Genomic DNA, 25,437 nt, shown 5'->3' with positions numbered 1-25,437 from the left:
TCTATTTTTTTGGGGAACTTCTCCTAGCAGAAGCAGGAGCACATCCAACAGAGGAGAGACTTCTTTGTTCTCTACTGGCTAGTTCTTTTTCCATGGTTGTAGTTTAGGTTTAGGGTTAGTTTTTTTCAGCTTAAGTTAATAAATTCAAATTCGACTTTTTGGCATTTCTTTGCTACGATTGCTGCTGAATCTCCAGCTAGGGAGAGATTACTTCCTGCAGACCAAAACATAGGGTTCCTATTCTGTCCCAAGTATGAGATAATAACATATATATGAAGTTCTGATCTTGCATGTAAAAATCCTATCTTTCTCACACATAGAGAGCTGGTTTATTGGATGCATGTTGCTATCTCTAATGCTTTGCATCCCATGCTTAGATTTGTGATGATGGATCAATGGGGTCTCGGTATGGATGTTTTTAAGTCTCTCATCATCATAGCAAAATATATTGTTTGTTCAGAAAACCAGATTGGTTAACCTAATTCACAATTTGCAGCATCTCTTACAAGCAAGTGTGTTTGGTGGGAGTCATGTGTGTGCTGTACCTATGTTGTAAAGACCCATAATTTAATTTTCTAAAAAGTTGTGTAGTAGGTAGTAAGGATCATTGAGGTCTAAGAAAGTAATGTAGGGTGGTTGAGAAAGTACTTATTATGATCAGTGGAATCATTTGAGTCTCATAAGAAAGTGAGAAAAACCCTTTAGAGAAGTCCAAGTTTCACAAGCATTCTAAACTTGAAAAAGGAAGATATAAATGACCTTTAAAATGAGATAAGATGCCACTTTTTTCAAATTTATCATTTCAATTCATATCTTTATTTAGTGAAAATAAAGAAGAGAGGAGAAGGGCCAATTCAAGCACTTCATACTACAAGATCTATAAAGGGGATTTTTACACTCATATTTAACCTGAACATATTTATAGATAATTTCAAATACATTTACAATAATCTTGTTTAAAGAAACATCTTTAATCATAATAGCCCAAAAAAGGCTTCCAAAAGCTTATTTGGCAATTGTTTTCGAAAATAATTTTCTACTCTCTAAAATAAAAAAATAAGGAAAATATATTTGATAATTAAAAACCGTTTTCTGTTTTTCATTCTCAAAAATAGAAAACATGGTATTTTTAGAAAACATCTTTTAATTGTTTTTACTTTTTTTCTAATGACTATTTTAATAAATAATTATATAAATATGTAGAATAATTAAAAATAAAGAACTAAAAATAAAATTTTTTAAAAAAAGTATTAAAAACATGTTAAATACATTTCAGGTTTTTAAATAGATTTTTGTTTTACAAATATTATAGAATAATTTTTAAAAATTGTTTTCAAAAATTATTTTTAAAAACTGTTTTTGAAAATAGTTACCGAACAAGCCCTAAGCCTTTTATCTCTTGTACTTTGTTAAGTATTTTAGTAAGGAACTAGTTTTTTTTTTTTTTTTTTTTTGAGTTAAAACAAATCTTTTCCCATAATATCTATCTTTTGCAAAAAAATCTAAATCATGGCATATAACAAGAGGTCCTACTAATTCAATGAACCATCTTGATAATTACTATGGAAAAAAAACTTTCTTGAACTAGAAAGTCATGCCAAAATGGAACTTAGGAAGATTCAGGATAACATATCTTGAACTTATTTTGTTCCTTCTACTATTTTTCTTGCATTTAATGACAATGGGATAAGCAAAAATACTGAGGATGACAACTGGGTAGTGAAGTGCAGAAGAAACCTAATAATTTTGACGATATCGTAATTAGTTGATTGATCAAGTTATTAATTAGGATGATTGATTCTAGAATTTTATACAAATAGTTTACTTGAAGCAACCTTTGGGCTATGTGTGGTTCTCAAAAAGTGCAAAGGAGAAAAATGTTAATAAAAATAGTTTTCTCGTGATTGGTTTCACCATGAGAAATACGAAAGAAAATAAAATATAATTAAAATTATTTAAAAATTTATGTATTTTAAAATTATTTAATCTTTATATAATAAAAAAAAAAAGTGAAATAAGTTTAAAGAAACATATAAAAATAATTTATCAACTTTGAATTTTTTTTTTTCTTTCCACTTTTCCTTCTATTTTCTTTTCCTTACATTTTCCTTCAAATTTCTCGAAAACCAAACATAACCTTCTCAATCAATAAAATAAAGATTTCATTTATCGGATTAAAGACTTATAGATTCAGCCCTTAAATTAAATATGACTGAGCTAATTAAAAATACCTAGAATTAATCATTTCTTATTATTATTATTAATGTCTTCTCCTTATCACAGAACAAACAAACACGAGTAAAGGAAGTCAATTGTAGAAGATACGTAATAAATAACAATTGCATTTATCATATAGCAAATTCTATTCTGTAACTGCACCAAAGCAATTAATAATGAGAGATTTCATCTTGTATATAAGTGCTAAGAGAATGCTAAACAACTACACCAACACTTCAGCTATCATCCATGGCTTCTGTAATTCTTCTTTTTCTTCTCACTCTTTCATCCCCTCTCTTCTTTGGCCAAACACTCAACCCCGTAGAGGCAGGAGACAAACTAATTGAAAGTGCATGCCACACTGCTGAGGTACCAGTAGTATGCATGCAGTGTGTAAAATCTGACGAGCGTTCGGGGAAAGCCGATGCGGTAGGGATTGCCAACATCATCATCGACTGTTTGATGAGCCACTCTAGCTACTTGGCAAGCAACATGTCGAATTTAGGTTCTAATCCTGAACACAATGCCACAAAATCAGCCTATGAACATTGCTTCCTGCACTGTTCTGATGCAAAGAAGGCGCTAAATTCAGCAGCTTTGGAGCTAAAGAATGGCAGCTATGATAGCGCTGAACTGTCCTTGCGCGAAGCAGCGCTATATCAAGGCACATGCCGATACGAGTTTGTGAGTTCAAATGAGACTTATGTGCCACCTAATGTTTACTATGATCTGAAGGTCTTTGATATACTTACTGTGGCTGCCTTTAGAATTATAGAGAAGCTTTGATTAAGAGTTTTGGAGGGTTTTCACCTAAGTGCTCATCATCCATGAAAAATAAAGTTTCATGTTGACTAGTAGACATGTAACATGAAATATTGAGACATAACATACACCTCCTTATCATCTATAATGGGCTTGAAACATATTTCCTTCAACTATTTTCACATTTATATATAAAGAGAGAGAGAGAGAGAAAGAGAGAAAGAGGTGGTATTTGTCTTTTGGCTAAATAGAAAAAGTTAGAATATTCAACTAAAAAGTAATTTATTGATATCAATCAATAAAATTAAATTGAACTTATTGATAACAAGTTACTTTTAATTATTTTGGTTGATCTTATTACTTTTAACTTAATAGAAAAAGTAAAATATTTTTACTTTTTCTATTTAATTTAAAAACAAATATCATCATAATCTACAACTTGATGGCTTCTAGGGGAACCAGGAAAATCCTCGTCCATTAGCTTATATGAATTTGCTAAATGTACATGTACTTCCATTGGGAAGATTGCTCCATGGTACTGCTTCATGCTATGGGAGGGACTTGCAATGAAGCCATATCCAGAACAGAAACACTTGCCTTTCCTTATATATTTGATTCCATTTTTTGTTCATTACTAAAATTCTTCTTACATTGGTTTTTCAGTTGAAATTTTCTTGTGAGTTTTAGATTTCATGGCTTCCTAATTGTTGATGGTGATTTCACTTTACAAAAGCAAAAAATAATAATGACTCAAAAGAATCAATATTGTCCTAACTAGTTTATGTAATTTGGTTCATTTGTGGTCCATGGCCCCATGTATCTAGATTAATCTTGTCTATACATAGTAATATTCCACTTGATCTATAATAGTAGAATTCTAAAGGATTGATGTTACCATATGATGAAAGGGAAGGTGGAAAGAATTTGTAGAAAATGACAAAAAAAATTTCTTATTAAGAAAAACTTGTGATTCCTCGTCATTGTCACTTTCCTCATGTGTGACTCTATTATACTCGCATGTTAAGAGACACCTTAGAATTGCAAATTGGGAGAGAGGTATCCCATAGAATTGAAAGTATAGCTTCATACTCACAAGTGGAAATAAATAAGGGAAACAAACATGCAAATTATGGTAAGATGGCTCAAACTCATGACTTCTCACCAAACTAAATTCTAATATCATGTTAAACAACCAATTTTTCTAAGGCTATGTTTGGTTCCCGAAAAATGGGCGAGAAAGAAAATTGGGAGGAAAAATGGAAGGAAAGAAAAAACTAAGGAAATGAATATAAATTTTTTCACTTGTTTGTTTGGTTATCCATGGAAAATTCATAGGAAAAAAAAATTCATTTTCTTTTGTTTGGTTAACCACAAAAAAAAAGTCAAGGAAAAATGAAATAAAAACAAAATCAACAATTTGTCTTAGATGGTTATCAATTTGTTGAATAATAAAATAAATTTTGTGCTCTTATTTTCTAAAAATCAGTTTTGCAAAACTATTGCAGAAACATATAATCAACCCACATCCTAACTCAAAACATTGCTCCTTACATACAGGAATATATGTGAAAATCAAACTCCGATCCCAATAAAATAAATATCGAGTTTAGTAATTAAAGTTTAAAACCCATGTCGGTAATTTTGATTTTAGTATATTAAAATAAATATTAAAAGCACCTTTAGTAATTATCGGCTTTAGTATGTATCAAGTCAAATTATAGTTGTGAACGTCAATTTGAAATTGTCTTAAAACCACCAACATATCAAGCTTTATTTAACTCACACTAAAACCAATAATATTAACAACAAATTGATTCCTTACCCCCACCCTAAGCCAAAGTCCTACCCTGTTGTACAAATGAATATTCTCAATGAATAAAACAATGTCTTTTGTTCTATAGTTCTACTTTAAAAAAAATCTGATTCATGGAGGAGACATGTTTCTCAAGCAACCGTGCGGCGCTTAAATAACCGAAGCCATTTGCTGAGGTGGCTAAACTCCATTTCTCATTCCCTTCTATGTAATGAACTCCATTCACATTCTCACAAACTCTCCACGACTCACCCCCAATGGCCACCCATAGCTTTGTCCTCCAATCTCTTCCTCAATACAACGTCCTAACACCCTCAAGAAACCCCACCACTACCATCCTTGTTAGGAATCTGAGGCTACTCCAAACTATGATAATCACTCTAGAGAGGGGGGAGGGGGGTAAATAGGGTGATAGTCTCTTTTTCACAAATTTAAACTATACAAAAAAAAGAGACAATTATATGCAAGTATATAATAAACAAAATAAAAACAATTGCATATAATTTAAAAGAGTTAGGGAAAAGAGAGTGCAAACACGAGAGTTTATAGTGGTTCGGCACTTCCCTGCCTACGTCCACTCTCCTCAACCTCCTAACCAAGTGAGGGTTCCACTATCTTGAAGCTTTAACCAAGCTTCCAATCTCTTTACAATTGGATTATGGTTCCAATTCACCCTCTTGGACTTTTGGCTCCAAGCACCCTTTACACTTCTCAAGAGTTATCCCACTCTTGACCAACCTCTCAAGTGATACCCCTCACTTGAGAAAATTCCTCTCAAAGATTTACAAATAAAATGATCTCTCAAAAATCCTAACACAAGAACTTTAAGCTCAAATGATACAAGAGAAACTAGGATTGGATGGTGCACTAAAGATATGCAAGTTTTGGAATAATGGTGCACTCAAAAATACTCTTCCAAGGCTCAAATATAATTAAGAATGATTTGGGAAGGTTTTTGTTTATTAAACAATGAAGTTTGGAGCCTTTTTATAGAAGAAAAAAGTCATACTAGCCCTTGGGGGTTCGACCGGTCGAGTTAGGGGTCGACCGGTTGACTAGCTGTTAAGAAAAGTGATTGTTAGGCCTCAACTGGTCCTCAACCAGACCTCAACCGGTTGAGGTTCAACCTTGACTAGGAAGAGAAGGCACTGGGAGAGAGATAAACTTTTTGGCCTCCCTCAACCGGTCCTCGACCAGACGAGCACAACCGGTCGACCGGTTGAACCAGTTGAGCCATTTTTTTTGCTCAACACTCAACCTTTTTCAACTTAAAACCTTTTAACACAAGTTTGAAAATCATTTAACACAAGGTTTTAGTTGAAAACATGAAATCATCCAATTCTTAAGATATTTAAAACAATATTACTCTTGGATGATTTTGGTGCATAAATAAAGAATAAAATGCATGAAAGTCCTAGTGCACCAACAACCTTACAAAGAGATCTTAAGAAGCTTTGGTCTTGAAAAAACTCTTCTCTTTGAGGTGGTCTTCTTCTTCATGATTTCTCTTTGGCTTGATTTGTCTTTGAATTGCCACTTTGGAAGTCGTCTTACCTAATCACACTTAAAATGTAGTCATTAGTTCTAAACCTTGTTTTGTTATCATCAAAATCAAAATTAACCAAACCTTGGTTTCACAATCCTCAACACAACATCAAGTCTTCCCCCGATCCCCCCAAACTCCACATGGTCATTGACCTCCACCGTCTTTCCGATCGAGCTCAAGTACTCCTCAACCGCCTTGTCTCCTCCGGCGCTGACGCCATTGATGACCTTCGCACACTCGTCGTCATCGATTGTGCTACCCAGAGCGTTGTGATAGCCTGTCGCCCCTCCACGTTGCATTTCGTGGGGGGTTTCTTTTTGTGGAGCTTAGTGGTCGTTTTTGGTTTCAGGGTTTTGGTGCAATTAGGGTTAAGGCTTCGATGCGAGTTTGGGTTTGGGTCAGGCCGGGGTGTGGTGGTGCGGCGGGACCGGAGTTTGGGGGAAAAAAAGGTGGTATCAGTGAAGACCACGAGCCCAATAAAATTTTCCCCAACTTTTCCCTTCTCTTTTTCTCTTATTTTTCTCATTATTTTTAAAGGAAAACAATAGGAAAAATATTATGATATTTTCCTTAATTTTTTTTTCATCATATTTTCTATGTTATCCAAACTAAAGAAAATAATTTTTCACATGATTTTTTTCCCTTTTCTTAGTATTTTTCGGGACCAAACATAGTCTAAAAGTTTAAATTTATAGTATTTGGATTCAATATACATATCCTGCTTCCTTAATAATCCCAAAACTTGTATGTTTTGTATGCATTATTTTTATTGTTTTTGGCATCCGTTCATACATGATGCTTATAAAATTCTTGTATGATATTTGAAAAACAACTTTAATTTTGAAGACTCATGTTAATATTCAATGACTTTATCTTTCGTTGTTGGCCAATAGAAGAAACAAAAAAAAAAAGGAAGAAAAAGGAACCATCTTTCTATCACTAAATTTGAGTATAGTACTGGCCCTAAGCAACCACAACTTAATTGTGGGAGATTGAAAAAAAAAAAAAAAGTTACTATTAAGTTTAAGGGTCGCTTAGAATATATAAGATTAATCAGAAATTATAACATTACTTGTGAACATTATCAAGAAGCATGATGCCATGATATGTATATTAAATCTAAATATTATAAATTTATATTTTTAAGAAAATTGGTAGTTCAATATGGTATAAAACTTAATTTAATAAGAAATCATACATTCGATTCAGTTTCTTACATATTAATTTAAAAATAAAATCATAAATATTTATAAATTAAAAAATAATTTATTTTATATTCTTAAATACATTTAAATCTAAATAGATGTTAAAATAATAGTCAATGTATTGAAAATGACAAATTTTATAATTTAAAAAATGTTTTAAAAAATTACATAAACAGAACCAATTTCAAAACCATTGAAAATATGGTAACCCAATTTTTGCAGAGTTCGGATCAAGGGTCCAATAACAAAAATAAACCCACCAAGCAAACTGAAAACAATAATCCTTGGACATTTCCGTTTTAGCCCTTTGATGAACTCAACACCACCACCTTGGCAGCATCACCGAAGCCACCTTTCCCGACGTCGTTCGCTAGCGTCGCCAGCTTCAATGGATGATGGTGGCCTCGTAAGATCGCAGCCTCTGTCCCGCCTCCATCCACGAGGTTGAAGTCACCATGCATGGGTTTCCCCATTGTTGGTTTTCCGGGTCGTTTCCGGAGTTTGTCACCAGGTTTGAAGACTCACAGTGCTTGATGATCTTGGGAACAATTTGCTTGCTGGGTAGATTTTGGAGAGTTTCGCCAGGTTGAATCTTGAAAAAAATTGGTCATTTTCGCATTGGAATATTCATTAGATCGCACTAGAAAACTCCCAATTTCTGCAACCCATCTGCCACAGCACCGAAAAAGGTGTCGATTTCTATAATTTGGGTGGTTTTGATTTCTGGGTTCGATTTTGATTTTGATTTTGATTTTGATTTCTATAACTTCAGAAGTCGAACCTTTCGTGAAATAATTTTTTTCTGGAGTGTTGCCAGGTTTTGGTGAATCCAAGAATGAAGCGGAGGTTTCGGAAAGGAACAACGTTGAATTTTGTGGGTCTCCTCCCAGGAGTTGCAAGACCAGCTCAGGATTGAGCTCCGGTGCTCCGGTCTCATGACTGGAGCGGTAGTCTCTGCCACTTTATCAACTGGGATTCGAGAAGAAGACTCCCACGCTAGGGTGGGATTGTCTTTTAGTTTGGGCTATTGGGCTCAGAATGTTAAGAAAATGGGCCTCTAAACTTTGAATAATATCAAAATGGGCCGAAAGACATGACTTTATCTCAATTTTTCTAATAAAACTACTTCGTATAACTTAAGTCAGTGTTTTGAAACTCGAATCGGCGGACCCGACCAGACTGTCTACCGATGGCCTTCTTTTGAACTGTCTATCCAATGGACCGGTTTCAAATCGTTTGAACCGACTATTGGACCTATCATAATATCATTCTTTTTTAGAGTTTTTCTTAACACTTTAATAAATTTTGATCAAGAAACCATTTATTTAATATTTTCATAAAATCCAATCAATTTCTGTCTCATTAATATTTTTTGTCCAAATTTTCATCTAATATAATTTAACATTTTGTAAAATTTAACCATCAATATATATATATATATATATCTACTTTATTTCTATTGATTTGATTGTTGATATATTAACAAAATCGATAACTGAATAAAAAAAAGATTATAATTATTTTTAAAAATTATTTTTTGAAAATTATTTTTAGAAACAATTTTAACATGTTTTCTTGAGCAAAAATTAGTTTGAAAATTTGTAATGTTTTTAACCTTCTTTGTATTTTTAAAAAATAACTTTTATCTATGGTACATTATTTTCAATTTTTTTTAAAAAAAAACAATCACTAAAAAACAATTAAAATATGTTTCCGAAACAATTCTCGAAAACTTGTTTTATAAGTATTTGATAATAAATGCATTTTCATGTTTTTTTTATTTTCAAAAAAACAAAAACACAACATAAAAATTTTGTTTTGGATTATATAAATAAACAAATTTATTATTTAATATTAATAAGGGACATACTTGTTATTTTTGTTTTTAAATTTAAAAACTTCTATAAAAAATATAGTTTTATTATATATCTTTAAAAATTATTTTTAAAACTTTTTAAATTTGATGAAGTAAAATTTTTATAAATAATTTTTAAAATCATTAATTTTTCAATGTAAATCATTATTATTATTTTAAAATTTTAAAAATAAAAAATAAAAAGTTTATGCAAATGCAAATTAAATTTAATAATTTAAATAAAAATTAAATTCTTTTATTAACCAAGCTTAAAAAAATTAATAAATTTTAATTCAATATACATTAGGGTCATTAAAAATAAAAATAAATAAAAATAAAAATCTATAGAAAGCCAATATAAGATATTCTAGCGAGCATTGATGGACTCTTTCTAATAACGTTTTGTCATAAAAGGAAAAGGAGAAGAGAGAAGAGAAAAGAATATCCCAGCCGCCAAACATATCGAACTCCATGTGCATGCTCCGTTGCTCCTTCAGCAGTTGAAAATATCTTCCTCTTTTTGCCAGAGCATCATAGCTGAGGTGAGAAGCCTCTGTCCCTTGAGCGGTAGAATTCATTCAGAAGATTGAAAGGTAAAACTTCCTCTCTTTTTTTCTTTTCCCTCTGTTTGGTGGCTGAAAAACCTGAGAAAAATAAAAGAAAATGGAACATTTCCTGATTTTCTCATACTTCATGCTGAGAGGGAAAAAAAGAAAAGAAAAGAAAAGAAAAGAAAAGAAAAGAAAAAACCCACATGAATGCTCAGTTCAATGGAGGTTTTTTTTTTTTTTTTTGAGGGGGCTGCGTTTTCTCAGCATCCAAATGGGGTTAAATTAAAGTTTTCATTGAGTTGATTTTCTTGCATTATGGTTAGCTGAGAGGTTGCTTTCGTTTTTATCGGGATTCAGGCAGTGAAAAAGCAAGACTGCAAATTTAGTTTATTTTGGTTTTCCTGCATTTTCTCGGCAACCAAACACTGTTCTGCAGCTGATTTTAACATTAATTTGTATTTAAAAACTAAAAATATGTGCAAAATTAAGGTTTCCTTTGATGGGTCAGAGTTACAATGAGAATCTCTAAGCTTAATTAGGTGAATTAAAGAAAATAATTGTCTGTTTGGTTGCTCAGAGAGAGGAAAAAGAAAAGAAAATAATACATGTTATATGATTTTATGTTTCAAGCTATTTTCATTTCCAACGCATAACCAATTAAAATAAAAAGGACATTTTCACCACTAAATTGAACAGCTGTATTTGGGCTCAGTTCAATGGAGCTTTTTTATGGGCTTTATTTTCCTGCATATCCTCAGCAACCAGCGGAGTTAAAATGAACTTTGCATTGGGTCATTTGTCTTGGATAGTGTTAAAGAACATGATATACATTGTGAACCCAAGTCTTGCAAGCTTAAACTTTTAAGAAAATTGGTAATTGAACATGGTATTAGAGCTTGGTTTGGCAGGAGGTCATGTGTTCCAGCCACTCTCCATGTGTGAGAAAGAATGTCTGAACTGTGTTTAATTTCTTTTCTTACATTATGTTTAAGTGATAAAAAACATAAGACTCCAAATCTTAGTTTAGCTTCCTTTTCCAATTGTTTTTCTTGCTTTTCTTACATTGTGTTCAGTGATAAACAACATGAGACTCCAAATCTTAGTTTACTTTCCTTTTCCTGTATTTTCTCATTAAAGAAAATGGTTCTGCGACTTTTTTAATGTGAATTTCTAATTGTAAACTAAAAATCTATGCAAAATGAGTGCTTGGTGAATCAGAGAGAAAATGAGAAATGGATTGTTAATTGTATGTTTTTGCTCTTTGTTTTACAGAAAATGAAATACATAGGCCGGGTTGGTGTAGGTTTTGCATTTTTTGGATCCCAATAAATTCAAGATCTTAATATATCTCCTTTTCCTTCATTTTTTGGCAGGAAAGCAGAGTGAAAGGGAAAATCTCAAAGATTGCAAAATAGGATGAGCTGCATGCATGTTTTTCCCAACAGTTCAGTTTCTCAAGCAAACACTGTTCATCGGGTGTTCAAGCTAGAGGGAGGACGAACATTAGTTCAGGTCAATGGTCAGAGAGCCGTCTCTGCATGCCTTAATGTGGAGGTTAAAGCGCCAAAGTCTGCAAATTTAGGGAAATTAGGGTTTGGGGAGAGCAAGGATGTCATGGAGATGGAAGGGAGAGTTATTGTGGGAACATATGCAAGAACTCCAATTGTACTTGTGAGCGGAAAAGGATGCAAATTGTATGATGCTGAAGGACGAGAGTATTTGGATATGAGTTCAGGGATTGCAGTGAATTCACTTGGACATGGTGACCCAACTTGGTTGAAAGCCGTCATTGAACAGGCAAACACGCTGACCCACGTCAGCAATATCTACTACTCAATCCCTCAGGTTAATGCTTCTCTTGATTTTTGTTGTTGATATGTTTCCTTAATACTTTGTTTGGTTGCTTGGAAAATTGAGGAAAAGAAAAGAAAATGGGTTCTTTGAGTTTTTTAATCTTATGTTTTGGTTTCTGGAAAATGAAGAACTACTTTGACAGACCCAAATGATTGTATTACAGTTGTGAGTCAGGAGGTTTTCCTTTCCTAGACCTCAAATAATAGGTAATTTGAGATCCAAAAATGACTGTTTACTTTGTTTTTCTACATTTTCTCAGGTTTAAGGGCATTTGTGCCTTATTTGGAAATGAAAACATTTTTTTTTTGTTTCTTCATGTAGCATTTGACACAAAATATTTTGTTTCTAGTTACATTTTCAAATTCCCTTTTTTTTTTTTTTTTTTCCTTGTGTTTCTAATGATGTATAGAATCGTTTTTTTTTAGGATTTTCAGAAAAGAAGCTACTTAGATTTTCCTTTCATCGTGTTTTTTGTTTCAGGATACTCTCATTTGTAACAATGGACTTGTGCCTTCACATATTTTTTCCAGCAAAATAGGCATTGTGTAATTTCCTTGGATCATCTAAACTTCCTGAGAGAAAATCACATTTGTAGGTTTATCATGTACATCTTCTGCATCAACTATTACTATACGAGTGCACTGTAATTTATTTGTGTATTTTGTACATATGCGTGTAGAGAATTGAGAAATGCCTCTTATTCCAACTTTGTATAGGGATTACTGCCAAAGAGTAGAGAATTACCAGGGCTAGAAAAAATGAATTATTGAACTTCACCAATGTTACATATATGGAACATCATGCACTAGTTATCATAAAAGCTTTATAATTCAAATCTCTCCACACCCTGTGTGCATTTTGGGATGTAACTCCAGATTCTCGTAATGTTTATTAATAGATGGTATTTTATACTTGTTATGATAGCTAAATCAAATATCAGGCAGGTCTTCCTCAGTAATAAACCATACAGTCTACTTCTTGATGTTTCTTTGACTGATGAAGTGGCAATGAGCATACGTATACCTCATCTATTTATCATCACTTGTAGGCTATGCTTGTGTTTGGGAAGAGACATTGGTTTTAGGGAGTTGATGTGCTATTTAGATAATTCCTCCCTAGTATGTTCTTCCCTTGCCAAACTAGAGTACCCATTCAGTTGTCAATATTATTATTAAACCAGTGATGTAGCACGAAAATTCTCTTCTCCTCTTCCCACACACACATTGCATGGTAGGAAACTAGACAAGAGAGGTAAAAAGCCTGTTTGATATAGGACTGCTGTAATAACACCATTGAAAAGGCCATGAAAAATGTGAATCAAAATGGGAAAGCTTGAGCTGATGTTTTTTTAATTTAGGGTTGGGCCTGGTTCAAAAAAATTATTCAGAGCACTATGGAAAAGGAACCCCAATTGTTGTACCCTTTTTAGTGGCATACCTACAGAAAGAAGGTAGAAGAGAAAAAAACTGGGTCCTGCTGCCAAGGACACTGGGAAGTCAGGGAACAACATACCAGAGCAGCCTGGCAAGTCTGGAAGTAATCAGCTATATATGGATTGTCCTTTCTAGTTTCTATGGAAAGAGCTTGAGCTAGGGTTGATGTTTGGTTCAGGCTTCTCACAGAAAGCATTGTGATTTCCAGAAAAAGAAAATGCATAAATTTGAACTGCCATACACTTCCACAGCACACACTAACAACCTGCAGAATTTGACTGATTCAGAGTGGCTCGAGTTTTAGTTGCTAAAACTGTCCCACAATAGAAATCCCTGTGTAAGAGTAATTGTCTGGGTGATTCTAATGATGAGCACATAGATGAGCGAATTGATGTGGAAAACTAGTGATGGGTGATTGCAAGAGATTTAGGTTCCTTTCGTTCATAATTTGGCGTCCTAGAGTGCTCAAGAACATAAGTGCGTTCCATGAAAAAGTGTTGTCCAGTCCTGATTATGTTCAGTACTTTGCCCTGTAAAGTTTGCTAAGATAGGGGTGCATAAGTCATCCTAATCATAATTATATAAACAAAAGAACAACTTGTGATCATTTATTTTGTCAATGCCTGGTAAAGTGCACTATTGTGATGCATTGATTTTCTTTATTTGTTTATTTAAAAATTCTAACTGAATACCCAAAATACTGGCAATACCATCGAGTTATTATTAGCCGAAATAGTGGGGCTTTATTCACTAATTCAATCAGATGCAAGGTATTTGAGACCCTCCCCATGAAGAAATTTGGCTTACTACAGTCAATTAGGTGGCAAAGCCTATGTTAATAGCAGAAAGGAGAGAACTTTATTTTATACAAATTTCCTTCCCTTTTTCATGTCACTCTAGATCCAAAAGCCATTGGAATATTTCTAAAAGTGTTTGCCTTTGTGCAGTTCAAAATAACTTGTCTTGTTTCATCATATTGAAAAGTCAAAACTTATAATAGCAAAAATGGTTCGTTACTGAAACTATAGCAGGAAACATATTCGTTGCAAGTAACAGCTATATCAACGATAAAACCTTTCCTCTGTAACATAATATTCAACTCCTCTTTTTTCATTTGCTGTGAGGCCTTTTTCTTAATTTGGTGCACGAAACCTTTCCTCTGTTTGTTAAGCAGTTATGATTTTGCTGCAGGTGGAGCTTGCCAAGCGTCTAGTGGCTTGTTCTTTTTCTGATCGTGTGTTTTTCTCAAATTCTGGAACAGAAGCAAATGAAGCTGCCATAAAATTTGCAAGGAAGTTTCAGCGGCACTCACATCCGGATGCAAAGGAGCCTCCCACGGATTTCATAGCTTTTACAAATAGCTTCCATGGGAGGACCATGGGTGCTCTTGCTCTGACCAGCAAGGAGCATTATCGATCACCTTTTGAACCTGTTATGCCTGGAGTCACTTTTGTAGAGTATGGAAATATAGAAGCTACAAAAGAGCTGATTCAGAAAGGCAAAACCGCAGCAGTGTTTGTGGAACCCATCCAGGGAGAAGGGGGTATATACAGTGCAACAAAGGAATTTTTACAATTTCTGCGAAGTGCTTGTGATGATGCTGGGGTTCTCCTTGTTTTCGATGAGGTAATAAACATTTCAGTGATGAAATATAGTTGCTCAAACTGATCCTATATGTTCAATCATGTTACCTATATTGCTTGATTGGAAACAGCCAAATTGCAGATAATTTTTTCAGTACATGCATGAAAGGATTTTATTTTATGGTCAGATTTTCCTAAAACTTACTGTATTATATCAGAAAACAATATCTGCGAAAGTCATTTTTCAATCCCCTTAGATTTGATTTCATAGATTTTACGTTTGGTGCGCATATTGGGTATTTGCCTCAATCTGGTGTCTCTTGGTTTACCTTCTTTAGATGTCCACTTAACTGCTAGGCCTCAACTCATTTCAGATAGAAACTTTCTGCTTCACTACTTCGCTAATGAATAATGTTTTCCAGAAGATATTGGGATGATGTCTAGACTAGGAAGAATTGTTTGCACTCCCAACCCCATAAGAAATTAAAAAGGAAAAAAGAAAAATTAAAATACTTGCTGCATGAAAAGATACAAAAAAGATAGGAATTCTATAGATGGATCCCTAAATCGCCATTATTGCTTTTATGTTTAAATGAGTGAGGTGAAGGTGTTTTTTTCTTCCAAACTCCAATTCCCAAACCAATATGAATTGAAATAAAAAACAAGCTGTTGTCAGAATCCAGTTTCCATTTATCATGCAGTTAGGGAATTAATACATAAAAGCACACTACATTGTTTGCTGAATCCCAACTAGAATGAAAAATGGTAGAGGATTCTGTCTTTGAAAAGCAGAAGTGTCCAAAGGTGATGAGACTGCATTTGAGATTTATTCTGTGTGAATAATCTGTTTCATTTTGTTTGTAGCTCCAACAGCCTTCTGTTTTAAACCAAATTCCTACTTTTTGTCCTTAATTATTTGTTCAATTTTCCTATCTTGATCATGTTCTGATCCTGTTCTATAGGTTCAATGTGGTCTAGGCCGAACTGGGCACCTCTGGGCTCATGAGTCCTATGGTGTATTCCCTGACATAATGACACTAGCCAAGCCTCTTGCTGGAGGCCTACCTATCGGTGCTGTACTGGTCACCGAACGAGTTGCTTCTGCCATAAACTTTGGTGACCATGGAAGCACTTTTGCTGGCAGCCCCCTTGTCTGCAACGCTGCTCTTGCTGTCCTTGAAAAAATCTCAGAACCCAGCTTCTTGGCCAGCGTCGCCAAGAAGGGCCAATACCTGAAGCAAATTTTAACCCAGAAGTTGGGACATAACCCACATGTGAAAGAAGTACGTGGGTTTGGGCTCATTGTTGGGATTGAGCTTGACGTCCAGGCCTCGCCGCTGGTGGTTGCCTGTCAAGAAGCTGGCCTTCTGGTGCTCACCTCTGGAAAGGGGAATGTTGTGAGGCTGGTGCCTCCATTGATCATAACAGAAGAGGAGTTGGAGTTGGCAGCTGAGGTTCTTTCCGGGTCTCTTCCAGCACTTGATGGGAGCAATTCAAAGTAGATGGGAGCAATTCAAAGTAGAAGAAAGAGCATTGCTGCCTTCAGTCCAAGGTTAGGCTTGTTTTTCTTAGTTTTGGGACAGGCATTGGGTCTTGTAGTTCCAATACTGATTGACCTTTTCGTTTTTTTTTTTTGGGAATTTTATGTTGAATTTACTTCTGGACAATTTTAGTGGCATGCTCGTAATATTATGAAAAATGAAGGATGTTTATTAGAAATTTCCATATACTTCTAAAACCCTTGTTGGATCGTCAATTCAGCTATTAATTTCCACAAAAATTGATAAGTCATATTCAATTAATTTTTTTAATAATTTTTATATGTGGATGAAGTAACTAGTGAAGCTTATATGATATCCACCCACCATATGCAAATTTTGCTTTCACAATATTAGATCATAATTAGGCAAATTTGGAAAAACAAAAAATTATGACTATTTTTTAGTTTGGAAAAAATTGAGAGAAAATATCAAAAAAAAAAAAAGTAAAGAGATAGAAAAAATAGAAGGAAAGAAAAAGTGAATGAAAATAAAAAAATAAATTTAAAGTTAATAAATTATTTTTTATATGTTATTTTAAATTGGTTTTATTTATTTTAAATTTTTTTATATAAAATTAAATAATTTTAAAATATATTAGTTTCTTATTAATTTTAATTATATTTGATTTTTTTTTTCAATTTACAACCAATCATAAAGAAATTATTTTTCTTAATATTTTTTCTTTTTTTAATACATTTCAAAACCACATATAATTTAGAAAGTAATATTTGTTTTTTTATTAAATAGAAAAAATTAAAATATTTGATTTTTTTTCATTAATAGTAATCTGTTGATATCATTCAATATAATTAGATTGAACTTATGAATAAGAAGTTCATTTTAATTATATTAATTGATATCAATAAATTATTTTTAACTAAATAAAAGAAATAAAATATTTTAACTTTTCTTATTTAATAAAAAAACAAACACCATTGAAGTTTCTTCTAATTAACGTAAATATATTATAACCATTATATTACTATATATCCATTGATTTACGATTTTAATACACTGTTGCTTTTGGATCTTGAAAGACGTAAAAAAAAAAAAAAAGGGATAAGAAATAAAAAAAAAAGGGAAAAAAAATTAAGCATAATACATGAAACATAAGTTTGAGTTTAAATGCATTTTATCTCCTATTAAATGTATTTTATCCCTAGTAAAAATTAAAAGTAAATGAATGAATGAATGAATGAATTTTATATACTAACATGATATCATAATATATCAGCTAGTGATCACCATCCAACCTATAGAAAGATGTATGGTTCGGGGAAAGGATATTCCGTATAACTAGAAAAGTAGGAAGAATACTTTATGAAATGGGCGGAGTAGTAGAAAATATAACTAGAACAATTATTTCAATTACGGATCAAATAAGAAAAAAAAATGATACAATCATCCATTATGATATCCTATGATTAAAAACGACAAAAGAGAATTTTACAATCAAACGGATATGAACAAACTTTGTTTGCAAGTGTATGAGATTAAACTCTTTTTTATAAAATTATAAATCAAAAGTCTTATTAAAAAAATCAATTTTGCTATGATGCCATGTGAAATTCTAACGATTTAAAGAGAAAAAAGAAAATTTAGGGTTCCTATTATGAACATTTAAAAAAAAAATACAATACCATTAAAATTTAAATAAATATAATAAAAAGAAAAAAATACAACCACAATGTATCATAAGTGGTGAGTCTTTTATTAACCTTTACACAGTCTGTACATAGAAGACAATGACATTATTTATTGGTATTATCTACAGATTATGAATTTTTTTATAGCATTCATCGTAGGCTCCAACCACAATCTCCGGCCGGCACTGATTTTTCAGTCTTTTACTTGGAAAAAGAGAGGTGATACTCCACTATTACTTTTCTCCTTCCTCATCTTCTCTCCACCTCTCCAACTCCAATCCATCACCTGTTTTCTCCATGGATTGTGTAAGCCCCATCCTGGATGTCGCCACTCGCTTGTGGGATTGCACTGCTAAGCGTGCTGTTTACATCCGTCATCTCCCACAAAATCTCAACTCTTTGAGAACTGAAATGGAGGAACTCAAGAACCTGTACGAAGATGTGAAGGAAAGGGTGGAACGTGAAGAGAAACGTCAGAAGAAGCGTCTTCGTGTAGTTGATGGCTGGCTCCGCGGAGTAGAAGCCATGGAAAAAGAAGTGCAGGAAATATTGGCAAAAGGTGATGAAGAAATCCAGAAGAAATGTCTCGGAACCTGTTGTCCTAAAAACTGTGGCGCTAGCTATAAGCTTGGCAAGATGGTACTTGAAAAGATGGATGCTGTGACGGTAAAGAAGAGGGAGGGCTCAAATTTCAGTGTAGTTGCTGAACCTTTGCCTATTCCTCCCGTGATCGAGAGGCAGCTGGACAAGACTGTGGGCCAAGATTTGTTGTTTGGGAAGGTCTGGAAATGGCTCCAAGATGATGGAGAGAAGGTAAGCAGTATCGGATTATATGGAATGGGGGGTGTGGGCAAAACCACCCTCTTGACCAGGACCAACAATGAGCTCCACAAAACCAGGGTTGAATTTGATGCAGTGATTTGGGTGACTGTGTCCAGACCAGCCAATGTGGAAAAGGTTCAGCAAGTTCTTTTCAATAAATTGGAGATTCCCAAAGATAAATGGGAAGGTAGGAGTGAGGATGAAAGGGCAGAAGAAATATTCAATGTCCTGAAGACAAAGAAATTTGTGCTCTTGTTAGATGACATATGGGAGCGGCTGGATCTATCCAAAGTTGGTATTCCTCCTCTGAATCATCAAGATAAGTTGAAGATGGTATTTACAACGCGATCTAAACAAGTATGCCAAAAGATGGAAGCTACCAAGAGCATTGAAGTGAATTGCCTCCCATGGGAGGATGCTTTTGCTCTGTTTCAGACCAAGGTAGGAGCAGACACTATAAGTTCTCATCCAGATATACCAAAGCTGGCGGAGATGGTTGCCAAAGAGTGTGACGGCTTACCACTTGCCCTCATCACCACAGGGCGAGCAATGGCGGGAGCAAAAACACCCGAGGAATGGGAGAAAAAAATACAAATGTTGAAGAATTATCCAGCAAAGTTTCCAGGTACAGAGGAGGATTTGTTTCGAGTATTAGCAATCAGTTATGATAGCCTGCCCGATGAAGCCATCAAATCGTGTTTCCTATATTGCTCTTTATTTCCGGAGGATTATGAAATCTCTCATCGAAAACTTATACAACTTTGGATCGGGGAGGGTTTTCTGGATGAATATGACAACATACAAGAAGCAAGAAATCAAGGAGAAGAAGTTATTAAAAGTTTACAGCTTGCATGTTTATTGGAAAATGTCATATCTCCCGTAAATGAAGAAGGTGAAAAAGACGAATATTTGAAGATGCATGATGTTATTCGTGATATGGCTTTGTGGTTGGCTGGCGAAAACGGGAAGAAGAAGAACAAATTTGTGGTAAAAGATGGAGTTGAATCGATTAGAGCTCAGGAAGTTGAAAAATGGAAAAAGACACAAAGGATATCATTGTGGGATTCCAACATTGAAGAACTCAGGGAACCACCATATTTCCCTAATATGGAGACCTTTTTGGCATCATGTAAGTTTATTCGATTCTTTCCAAATAGATTCTTTCCAAATAGATTCTTTACAAACATGCCTATCATAAGAGTTTTGGACTTGTCAAACAATTTTGAACTTAAGGAGTTACCTGAGGAGATTGGAGACTTAGTTACCTTGCAATATCTTAATTTGTCGAGGACAAGTATTCAATACTTACCTATGGAGCTCAAGAACTTGAAAAAATTAAGGTGCTTGATATTGAAAAATATGTATTTTCTTAAGCCACTTCCATCTCAAATGGTATCGAGTCTTTCCTCTTTGCAATTGTTTAGTAGTTATGACACTGCAAACTCATACTATATGGGAGATTATGAAAGAAGGTTATTAGAAGAGTTAGAGCAGTTGGAACACATTGATGATATATCCATCGACCTTACAAATGTATCATCCATCCAAACATTATTAAACTCCCACAAGTTGCAAAGATCCATAAGATGGCTACAATTAGCTTGTGAGCATGTGAAACTGGTCCAACTATCCCTTTATATAGAGACACTCCGTATTATAAATTGTTTTGAATTGCAAGATGTGAAAATCAATTTTGAAAAGGAAGTGGTGGTCTACTCAAAATTCCCAAGGCACCAATGCTTGAACAACCTTTGTGATGTCTACATATCTGGATGTGGTGAACTGTTGAATTTGACATGGCTTATTTTTGCTCCAAGCCTTCAATTTCTAAGTGTTTCAGCATGTGAATCAATGGAAAAAGTGATAGATGATGAAAGGAGTGAAATATTAGAAATTGCAGTAGATCATTTGGGCGTATTCTCGAGACTCAGATCTCTCGCTTTGTTTTGTTTACCAGAGCTAAGAAGTATACATGGACGTGCCCTAACTTTTCCATCTTTAAGATACATCTGTGTGTTTCAATGTCCAAGTTTGAGGAAGCTGCCATTTGATTCCAATATTGGAGTGAGCAAGAAATTGGAGAAAATCAAGGGAGAACAAGAATGGTGGGATGAATTGGAGTGGGAGGATCAAACCATTATGCACAAACTCACTCCATATTTTCAATCCGATTCGTCTCATTACAAGTAATTCCTTCTTTTTCTTCGTTTTATATATATACATAATTGTATTTAAAAAATTTCATATTATAAATATGGCCAAGCCCAAATGTGCATTGTGATTGTTTGAGTCGGCCTCTCAAGATATTATTCTATTTTCTATTTGGAATATTATTTTAACTTTTCATGTATTTTAATTATATTTAGTTTCTCTCTGATTTCTCACTGTACATACTTCATTAGATTCGTTCGCACTTCGGAGTGGGAGGATCAAACCATTATGCACAACTGCCAGGTAAAATTCTTGTAGAAAAATGCAAAAATAGATTTTATTTGTAAATATTGTTTGACAACATCAAGTATTTCTCTCCAACCTCCTTTTCCAGGAAACTATCCCTTAATCTCCACGAAATCCAAAATGCAGAAGCTCAAAGGAAGATGCGACAATCTTCTCCAATCCCACAAGCCTCAATTAGTGCATTGTTGGATCTTCACCAGCCATTTTCATCTTTTCCACTGCACATGAGCTTCCATGTCTACAAACTTGCGCTCCGAGCTCTGATTATCTTGTCAAAGCTTTTGTTTTACTTTCATTAGTCTCTTGTCAGCCTGTGCCATAAAACTTGAAGATGATGATAAATATGGATTCAACACTTTTGTATTGAAAGGAAGCTCGAGTTTCAGTTGCTAAAACTGTCCCACAATAGAAATCCCTGTGTAAGAGTAATTGTCTGGGTGATTCTAATGATGAGCACATAGATGAGCGAATTGATGTGGAAAACTAGTGATGGGTGATGGCAAGAGATTTACCTTCCTTATGTTCATAATTTGGCGTCCTAGGGTGCTCAAGAACATAAGTGCGTTCCATGAAAAAGTGTTGTCCAGTCCTGATTATGTTCAGTACTTAGCCCTGTAAAGCTTGCCAAGATAGGGGTGCATAAGTCATCCTAATCATAATTATGTAAACAAAAGAACAACTTGTGATCATTTATTTTGTCAATGCCTGGTAAAGTGCACTATTCTGATGCATTGATTTTCTTTATTTGTATATTTAAAAATTCTAAGTGAATACCCAAAATACTGGCAATACCATCAAGTTATTATTAGCCTAAATAGTGGGGCTTTATTCACTATAGCAGGAAACATATTCGTTGCAAATAACAACTATGTCGACGATAAAAATTGCTCCCGACCTAGGGGTCTCCAACGGGCGGGCCGGGCCGGGCCAGGGAAAAATCTTCGGCCCACGGGCTGGGCGGGGCGGGCTGGGGGCGGGCAGCGGGCCGGGCCAGCGGGCCGGGCTGGGGGCGGGCTGGCGGGCCAAGCCTTGGGCTTTTTTAAATAAGCCAAAATGGCTTTAGAAATGAATGGAGAGGGGGGGATTCGAACCCCTCCCCTCATGGTTCAAAGTAAAGGCTCTAACCAACTGAGCCACATTACTTTTGTGTTAAATGTTAGAGTTAGTTATATATATATAACATAAAGTATATTATTTTTTTAAAAAAAATTAAAGGCTCCAACGGTCATGTGACCGTTGGAGCTCCAATCCATGCTCCTAGCTGCCATGTGACCGTTGGGCAACGGTCACATGGCCAATTTTTTTTTTTTTTTTTTTTTTTTTTTTAAAAAAAAAACCTTCCTATAAATACATCTTCTCCCTTTTCATTTTTTCATCAAATTCTCTCTATTTCTCTCTCTATTTCTCTCACATTCTACAATATTTCAAATTCTTTTATTTTTCCCTCAAATTATACAATATTGTTGGTGGTGCAAAACAAGCATTGGTGGCTCCAAGAGTTCAAATTTGCTAGGAATTTCTGCATCGGTTCTCTAATTGAGTAACATACTTCACCCCTACTACTTTATTTTTTTGTTACATTTTTTTTTATATTTATTACTTTATTATTTTTGGCATAATATTTTATCAATAATTATAATATGATAACAAGTGCTTCTTCATCTAGTCCATGTGATGAAATATCATCAAACAAAAAATTTACTTCAAATATATGGAATTTTTTTGATAGAGTAGAAATAATTTTAGAAAATAATAAAAAAGAAATAAAAGCAAAATGTAAAATTTGTAATAAATTTCTTACTGGTGGCTCAAATGCAGGCACAAGTCATTTAAAAAGACATCACGAAAATTGTAAAACTAAAAATAATGTAGATATTAGAAATTATATGCAATTAGGTAAAAATGAAAGTGGAAATTTAAAAACATTTTCTTATGATGAATCTAACTGTCGTGAAGAAATGATTGATTATATAATAAGAGCAGAACAACCTTTTAACATGATGGAAACTCATGATTTTGTAGGAACAATTCAACGAGGTATTAATCCTCAATTTAAAGGTTGGTCTGGAAATATAGTTAAAAGAGATATTATGAAAAAATTTTATACATAAAAAGAAATTTTAAAAATTTTTTTTGCAAATTTTGAAGGAAATATTTGTTTAACATCTGATATTTGGACATCTTTAACTCACACTGGTTTTTTATGTATAACTGCTCATTACATTGATAATGAATGGAAATTAAATAAAAGAATAATTTCATTTAAATTAATAAATGCTCCACATAGTGGTAAAAATATAGCAACTTTAATAAATGAAGAAATTATAAATTTAGGCCTTCGTGATAAAATATTGACAGTAACATTAGATAATGCTGCTAATAATGATGCAACAATAAATAGACTAAAACTATATTGGCAAGTAAAAGATGATCATGCTAAAATATTTCATGTGCGTTGTTGTGCACATATTTTAAATTTAATTGTAAAGGATGGATTAAAAAATGTTGATGATACATTGGAAAAAATTAGAGGCATTGCATATAGTATTAATAGTTCTCAAGCAAAACATGAATTATTTTTTTATTGTTGCAAAATGTTAAATATGAAAAGAAAAAATATAAATTTGGATATGGCCATTAGATGGAATTCCACATATAAACTTTTACAAAATATTACAAAATATAGAAAAGTAGTCGAATTATATGAAATACAATTACTTAACAATGATTCTGATGCAGATATTTATACATTAAGTGATTATGATTGGCATGTTGCGGATCTTTTAAGAGATCTTTTTGAAATTTTTGATACTTCAACAAACATTTTTTGTGGTGTATATTATCCAACTTCAAATCGAGTTATTATGCAAATAACTAATATTTTTATTGTACTTCAAAAATATTTAAGTTTTGAAATATTTAATGATACAATATTTGCAATGATAGAAAAATTTAGAAAATATTGGGGAGAAATACCTTTAATTTTTTATATTGCTTTAATTGTGGACCCTAGATTGAAATTTGAAGCTTTGGATGAATGGTTAACAATTATTTATTTTAATGACCAAATAAAAATTGAAGAAATTAAAAATGAAATAAATTCATTATTATATAATTTATATAACTATTATAAAGAAAAATATGGTAATGATATTAATACTAATAAATTACCACCTACATCTACAAACTCCTCATCTTTTTATAAAGGAGCTCTAGAAATGTTGAAAAGTCGAAAAAAGACAACAAATAGTTCTCCAAATAATACATCTGATTTAGATAAATATCTTAATACTGATATAATTCCATTTGAAGATCAAGAAGATTTTGATATTTTAATATGGTGGAAATCACATCAACACAAATATCCTGTGCTTTCTATAATTGCTCGTGATGTACTAACAGTTCCTGTGAGTACAGTTGCATCAGAAGCTGCTTTTAGTGCAGGTGGAAGAGTTATTAGTAAAAAACGATGCAACTTAGCGCCAGACGTTATTGAAGCAGGGATATGTGTAAAAGATTGGGAAATTGCAGAAAAAAGGATGTACGATTCCATTCGAGAAACAGAGATGCTTGCCGATATGGAATCTTTAAAACTATCAAGATCTTCATGGATGCATGATAGTTCGCCATCACCGCCAGAAAATAATGACTAAATGTATATTATATTTTTATTTTTATTTTTTGTGGTTGAAAAATACAAATGATTGACAAATAAATAGGTGCCAACCTAGTTGGGATGTATTTATTTTGTAGTGATGTAAAATTTTCCCACATTTTTAAATGTAATTATACATTCAATGAATAAAATTTTGAAATGAATATTTTTTTTAATACTTTTTATTTTTGTAGTTTTTTTTTTTAAATGGGCGGGCCTAAGGGCGGGCCTACGGGCCGGGCCTAAGGGCGGGCCTACGGGCCAGGCCGGGCCTAAGGGCGGGCCTACGGGCCAGGCCGGGCCTAAATTTAGGCCCGCGGCCCGGCCCGCCCATAAACGAGCTCGGGCCGGGCCGGGCCTAAAGCGGGCCGCGGGCCGCGGGCTTTTTGGAGACCCCTACTCCCGACTGTAACATAATATTCGACTCCTCTTTTTTATATCCTCCATTTGCTGTGAGGCCTTCTTCTTAAATTGGTGCACGAAAGCTTTCCTCTGTT

General features: G+C 33.7%; 3 protein-coding genes across 4 annotated transcripts; all 3 read left to right on the top strand.

The window, feature by feature from the left end:
- The first annotated feature begins 2,439 nt into the window (after positions 1–2,439).
- LOC104877746 (uncharacterized) lies at positions 2,440–3,152 on the top strand. Its single transcript, XM_010646562.3, has one exon. It carries the CDS (start codon positions 2,467–2,469, stop codon positions 3,001–3,003), a length of 537 nt encoding a protein of 178 aa, XP_010644864.1. The 5' UTR covers positions 2,440–2,466; the 3' UTR covers positions 3,004–3,152.
- Positions 3,153–9,783: 6,631 nt separating this feature from the next.
- LOC100242776 (acetylornithine aminotransferase, mitochondrial) lies at positions 9,784–16,542 on the top strand. Of its 2 annotated transcripts, none has more exons than XM_002267977.5 (4): positions 9,784–9,991; positions 11,323–11,794; positions 14,428–14,862; positions 15,782–16,542. In XM_002267977.5, exons 2-4 carry the CDS (start codon positions 11,366–11,368, stop codon positions 16,319–16,321), a joined length of 1,404 nt encoding a protein of 467 aa, XP_002268013.1. In that variant the 5' UTR covers positions 9,784–9,991; positions 11,323–11,365; the 3' UTR covers positions 16,322–16,542. The 2 variants fall into 2 exon arrangements, with proteins under 2 accessions (XP_002268013.1, XP_010644866.1); XM_010646564.3 differs by having other exon boundaries at positions 9,790–9,940.
- Positions 16,543–18,090: 1,548 nt separating this feature from the next.
- Positions 18,091–25,116, top strand: LOC100261532 (disease resistance protein SUMM2-like). The gene is made up of 3 exons (XM_059735341.1): positions 18,091–21,014; positions 21,195–21,282; positions 22,127–25,116. The coding sequence occupies exons 1-3, from the start codon at positions 18,304–18,306 to the stop codon at positions 22,346–22,348; spliced, it is 3,021 nt and encodes a 1,006-aa protein (XP_059591324.1). The 5' UTR covers positions 18,091–18,303; the 3' UTR covers positions 22,349–25,116.
- The last annotated feature ends 321 nt before the right edge of the window (positions 25,117–25,437 follow it).

The sequence above is a fragment of the Vitis vinifera genome, chromosome 19 (assembly GCF_030704535.1).
Source record: "Vitis vinifera cultivar Pinot Noir 40024 chromosome 19, ASM3070453v1".
NCBI classification, from domain to species: domain Eukaryota; kingdom Viridiplantae; phylum Streptophyta; class Magnoliopsida; order Vitales; family Vitaceae; genus Vitis; species Vitis vinifera.
This window is presented reverse-complemented; position numbering and strand designations above follow the sequence as displayed.